The 5,681-nt window shown below is 49.0% G+C and overlaps 1 protein-coding gene and 1 long non-coding RNA gene across 5 annotated transcripts in view; one reads left to right on the top strand and one right to left on the bottom strand.

Annotated features, from left to right (window-relative positions):
• Window positions 1–3,214, top strand: part of Lamb3 (laminin, beta 3) — a 49,526-nt gene extending 46,312 nt beyond the window's left edge. For all 4 annotated transcript variants that reach the window (XM_006497233.2, XM_006497232.1, NM_008484.2 and 1 more), the window contains exons 22-23: window positions 84–237; window positions 2,710–3,214. In XM_006497233.2, coding sequence (XP_006497296.1) covers window positions 84–237; window positions 2,710–2,846 — 291 coding nt within the window. In that variant the 3' untranslated portion in view covers window positions 2,847–3,214. The remainder of the gene's footprint in view (window positions 1–83; window positions 238–2,709) is intronic.
• Gm51741 lies at window positions 227–2,762 on the bottom strand. The gene is made up of 3 exons (XR_003948590.1): window positions 2,671–2,762; window positions 2,354–2,477; window positions 227–2,075 (listed from the first exon to the last, which is right to left on the bottom strand). It is a non-coding gene; the product is annotated as a predicted gene, 51741 (long non-coding RNA).
• Window positions 3,215–5,681: the final 2,467 nt, after the last annotated feature.

The raw sequence follows: 5,681 nt of genomic DNA on the forward strand, positions 1-5,681 counted from the left end.
TTTGGGTGATGTCAGGCAGCTGCTGGCATTTAGGATGTTAGATGATGTTCATGGTGGTATTGAGAATGGCCTCTCTTTCCCAGGGCTTTAAGAGACTTAAGCAAAAGTATACAGAGTTGAAGGACCGGCTGGGTCAGAGTCCTGTGCTGGGCGAGCAAGGCAATCGAATCCTGAGCATCAAGATGGAGGCAGAGGAGCTCTTTGGGGAGACCATGGAAATGATGGACAAAATGAAAGGTGAGCCTGGTCTGGGAACATGGACTGTTGGGCATCCTGGAAGGCAGCCACCATCCAGTACTTATTTAAAGATCTTTAATTATACTTTTGTGTGTGTGTACTTGTACGAGTACCCATTTGCCATAGGATGTATGTGGAGGTCAAAGGATGGCTTGGAGGAGTTGGTTATCTCCTTCCACCCTTGCAGGTTCTGGGGATTAAATGTGGGTGATCAGGCTTGGTGGCAGACACCTTCACCCATAAGCCACCTCATTACCCTATCCCATCTGGGACTCCTAAAACTCTCTCTTATTGGAGCCAAGCCAGCAGTGCTGCAGGAATGAGAGCAGTCAAGACTTATTGAGCAGCCAGAACATACATGTGCTAAGGCTGCAGGAACACAGACATGTGCAGGTGACATGGCCTGGCCCAGAGAGGCTCACAGTCCAGCTGGGGCCTTTTCTCCTGCTACCCTCAAAATGCATGTTTTGATATATAGTGACACATGTGTCTGTGATATGGGCCCAGGACTCTGGGGTCTCAGAGGACAGTCAATGCCAGGGAGAAATGTTCAGAGAGGTAAGATCTGAGGAAGGAGATGGTGGCCTTGGAGAGGACAGAGGACCTCGGGATGATGGATAGTGGTGGTGAGAAGAAGAGAGTTGTTATATCCAGGAGGAGAGGAAGGGAGGTGAGGAATCCTAAGAGGACAGTCTCTTGGCTCCCTGCTGCCCGATGATGAGGGTAGGCATGGATGCTGTCCCATCCCAGGCCATCTGAGGACTTGGAACATGGAGATATAATGATAGTGGTCTTGGAAAGAGGGAGTTCCTAGGAACCTTTCAATCTGTGCTGAACTGGTGTCTCCAGCAAATGCTACACCCATTAATCCTCCGAATTTCAATAAAAATGGTTGGCAAAAGTCTCATTTACAGCTAGGTGGACACAATAGATTAGGTTGGTGAGAGGCTGTGGCCACATACCCCAGAGGAGTATTGGAGGCTGATTTAGTACTTGTCCTGGTCTTGCCTGGCAGTACTATATGTGCAGATAATACACCAGGAAACAATCACTGCATAGGGAACTACAAACATCTAAAAATGATGGGCTGGAACCAACTGGGTGAAATGATGTAAGAAGGAAAGTTTTCCTCTGCCCTTGTTTGGGCCTCTGTTACTGAACCATGGCTTGGGCGAAGCTTCTCTGAGCGTGGCTCATGTCACTGGAAGTTCGCTGTAAAACTGGTAAAGTGGTGGTAAGCACAAGCCGTTACACACCTGAAAGACACTCAGGAGTTCTGAGCTACTGAGTGTTGCTCTAGGTCAGGAAGGTCTTGCTCACGGCTAGAAGACTTAGCAGACATGATACATTTGGACAAACAGGAGGCAGCAGCTCAAGGTTGAGAGTAAAGGATTGCCCAGTCCCAGAGGATCCCACGCAGGCAAATCCTAACAAGCACATAAATGCCTGCCCCTGTGCTGTGGACTGAGCCTTCTCTGTTTGCTGGCACCAGACCAGGCCCGGGGCTGAGTCATTTTTCTGTCACCCTGTCCTGAGTGTCCATCAGCCTGAGACTCCATGTGTAGCTCCACATGGATCTCCATGGGCATGACAGCCCAGGGCTGACGCCGCTGCACTGTGTCCAGGATGGTGAGGGCTACCTCATCTTCAGAAAGAATATGGACAGACCTTCATTCCTAGGAGAGAAGTGGCCAGGGTAGGCAGGAGGAGGAGGTGATGTTGCAGCTGAAGAATGGAGGTGTTTGCCCCTTGGATGTCAAGCCACAGAAGTATGCAGTACTGTCCTACAGGAGCACAACACACAGATTCCTTCTGTCTAGGGTATAGGCCTGGGGCAGCTGTGTGGGTGGAAGCAAAATGTGGTCAGATTTGGGCTTTATAGGATGACTTCTGACATAGCTAGGGTTGCTCAGTGCTTCCCCACAAGGCAGTCCACATTCCTTCCCTACTCTTGGCAAAGTCCAGCCCATCACATTATGGTAGAGGGGACTCCTCTATTGGAGAACTTCAGACCATGTGTCTTACCTGAGGATGGTATATATGTAACTAGGGGTGTAGGCAACTATTTCCTGGTGTGATAATTTCGGAAGAGGAAGTGGTGAATGATCTTAGTCACCTGGCCAGCTTTTTCAGCTTCCACTTGAGGATCATGGGTAGGATTCAGGGTTCTGCATGCCCAACGTGGGTTGCTAATCTTGGTGGCAGCAGCCTTCCTTATCACCCTGGGATAGTCAGAGAGCCTGGAATGGAGGAGAGGCAGGCAAAATGGAGTCTGAGACTGGGGCTGGGCCTGCCAGGTTTCGCTAAGAATGGAATGGGGCTGGAGAGGTGGGTAGTAGGTGGGATCTGTCTGCCTCAGTGGTTGACTGCACTCAGGACTGCCTCCAGGCTAGGGGAGGGGAAGGACAGGCTGTGAGTCCTTGTGTGTCTCACCTTCTGACTCTTCCTCACCGGCTGTTCCATCTGCCTTAGACATGGAGTCAGAGCTGCTTCGAGGGAGTCAGGCTATCATGCTGCGCTCTGCAGACCTGTCGGGGCTGGAGAAGCGTGTGGAGCAGATCCGCAGTTACATCAATGGGCGAGTGCTCTACTATGCCACCTGCAAGTGACCTTAAGTCCCAACCTCAGACCCTCCCCCTGACCCCACCCCGCCTTGGAAGGGCACACTGGGGAGGGGAATGTCTCCACCATTGATAGCATAGACTGGTCACCCTGGACGTGCTTCAAGGTACTGTTCCCACTGAGCCTGTGCTTGCATGACTACATTGAGGAGAGAGATGGTACCGGGGGTGGGGCTGTCACAACTGAAAACCCTCCAGCTGGAATGGACAATGTGCCCCCAACACCAACTCCTCCTGCCCTCCACTGTGGTAGAGTCTGGGACCAACTCAAAAACGGAACAAGGAGTGATGATGTATGAACACAAAACCCAATAAAAATCTTTGAATAGGAGCCTGGAAGCTCAAGAAGAAAATGATCTGGCTTTGCATTAAGTCACCTTTGTCACCTTCTCTGCCTCCCATTGAGGCTCCTGTGGACTCAATCCTATGGCTTGCCCTGATTACTCAGTCTAGCTCAATTGGCCTCTGGACTCGGACAGATTGAGCTCCTGTCTCCAGACTGGAGTCCATCTGTTTCCTTCTCAGTGTCTGCGTGTATACAGTGCCCTCTGCTCTACCTAGGCAGAGGAGGGGGTGGGGAGAAACTCTCTACGTGGTTATCCCTGGCCTATGGTTGCCCAGCATCTGGGACTGGTACTACAGGTCCAGGGGCTTTCAGCTTCAAGCCCTGAGAGCCATGGTTTTGAAGTCAGCGACCTGTAGATGTAGGTGCTCAAGCTGGTGGCTTGTTTCTCTTGGTTTTAATCACTCGCAGCCAGGGCACTGGGCTGCTCTTATATGCCTTGGCTTTTAGTATACCCCATGGGCCTTAAGGCTTGGCAGCTCCTGGAAATTTAGCCACCAGGACCCACAGTTGGGCCTGAAGGATGCTTGTATTTGTCATTGCATTGTCCTCCATGTTTGCAATGAAGGGCTGTGTCTAAGTCTGTGTGCTATTGCTGTAAAGAGACACCAAGACCAAGACAACTCTTATTTTAAAAAAGGCATCTGGTGGTAGTGGCACACACCTTTAATCCCAAGCACTCAAGAGGCAGAGCAGGTGATCTCTGTGAGTCTATGAATTCGAGGCCATCCTGGTCTACAGAGCTAGTTCCAGGACTCAGCCAAGACTACACAAAGAAACCTCAGTGGGTGCAAGAAAAAGAGAGAGAGAAAGAGAGAGAGAGAAAGAGAGAGAGAGAGAGAGAAGCATTTAACAGGGACTGGCTTATAGAGGTTTAGTCCTACTGAGAGTCCTACACCCACATATGAAGGCAGCCGTAAGAGACACTGGACCTGGCTTAGGCTTTTGAACTTTAAAGCCCTCCCCAAGTGACACACTTCCTTCAAAAAGGCCACACCTACCCTAATAAGGCCATCTCCTAATCCTTTCATATAGTGACACCCCCTAAGCCTTCAAATATATGAGTCTATGTGAACTACCCTTATTCAAACCACTACAGAATGTGTTTGTATTCATCATATGCCCTTCCTTCTGCTGAGCCAAGTGTTCCTTCTCTGGCCTGGGTGAAGATGGCTTGTGATGGTAGGAAGCTTGTTGTAAGTAGATTCAAAGAGTATTATCCATATTATTGCCTTCTGAAGCAGAGCTGTGCTTTAGCAATGAGCAGCTGTGCTGTGGTGTAGCTTCCTCGAGGCATCACTGTGGGTTTAAAGCAGACAGGATGCAACAAAGACATCCACACAGCTGTTAGGGGGGAAGTACGTGCCTGCTAATCCTCTGTTCAAGGCAACTGGACACCAAAGAAGGGTCCAGCAGCTATTAATTAGTGAGTCAGATCCATGGCCCATCCTCCTCTTCTCCCAACATTTATTATTCAAAGGAAAAATAAACATTAAAAGGACTGCTTTTAATAAAGGCTGGTTCCTAACACCAACATTCTGTTAACAGAAACCCAGTGTTTTGCTCTTAGCTAAACATCTCTGAGAGAGAATTGGGTGCTTTTACTTGCCCTAGAGGTGGGACAATGGATAGAAACTGTTTTGTGTAAAATGACTGCGTAGGCTGGTATGGAATGTCACATTGTGTGTTCACCACAGCACGTGTGGGCACCGGAGCATGTGCACACACACACACACACACACACACACACACACACACACACACACACCTTCCCAGGTCTCATTTCTTCTCCTTTTTTTCCTTTCTCTTCTCTTTCTCTTCTCTTCTCTTTCTCCTTCTCTTCTCTTTCTCCTTCTCTTCTCTTCTCTTCTCTTCTCTTCTCTTCTCTTCTCTTCTCTTCTCTTCTCTTCTCTTCTCTTCTCCTTCCTCTTCCTCTTCCTCTTTCTCTCTCTTTCTCTTTCTCTTTCTCTCTTTCTCTTCTCTTTCCTCCTCCTCCTTCTCCTCCTCCTTTGAAGTAGGATCTCACTATGTATGTAGCAAAGGCTAGCCTTGAACTCACATTCGTCCTGCCTCAATCTTCCAAGTACCAAGATCATAGGTGCATGCTACCAGGTCTTAGATTAACTTCTTGATCATTACTGGTCATCTAAGTTATTTTGAGCATTGCATCTGGCATGTCCGTGATATAAGTGTCACTGGGCATCCATCAGACATGGGAGGATATCTGGGCACAGTTACCCAAGGTTTCAACATGGTAGGTGAGAGCCGAGCTCGGTCTCAAATTCTTGTTTACAGCAGTCACAGGCAGAGCAGGAGCATTGTTCACAGAACCTAGCCTGGGGGTTGAAGTGAGTTGGGTGATACAATGTATCCAGGTACTTAGCTCTCAGTATACATTGGCTGCACTAACCTCTAGCTGTCCAGATGAGCCCAGCTGTACGTGAGCTGCTTCTGACTTGAACAGAATGAGCAAAACCTCA

The sequence above is a fragment of the Mus musculus genome, chromosome 1 (genome assembly GCF_000001635.26).
Source record: "Mus musculus strain C57BL/6J chromosome 1, GRCm38.p6 C57BL/6J".
NCBI classification, from domain to species: domain Eukaryota; kingdom Metazoa; phylum Chordata; class Mammalia; order Rodentia; family Muridae; genus Mus; species Mus musculus.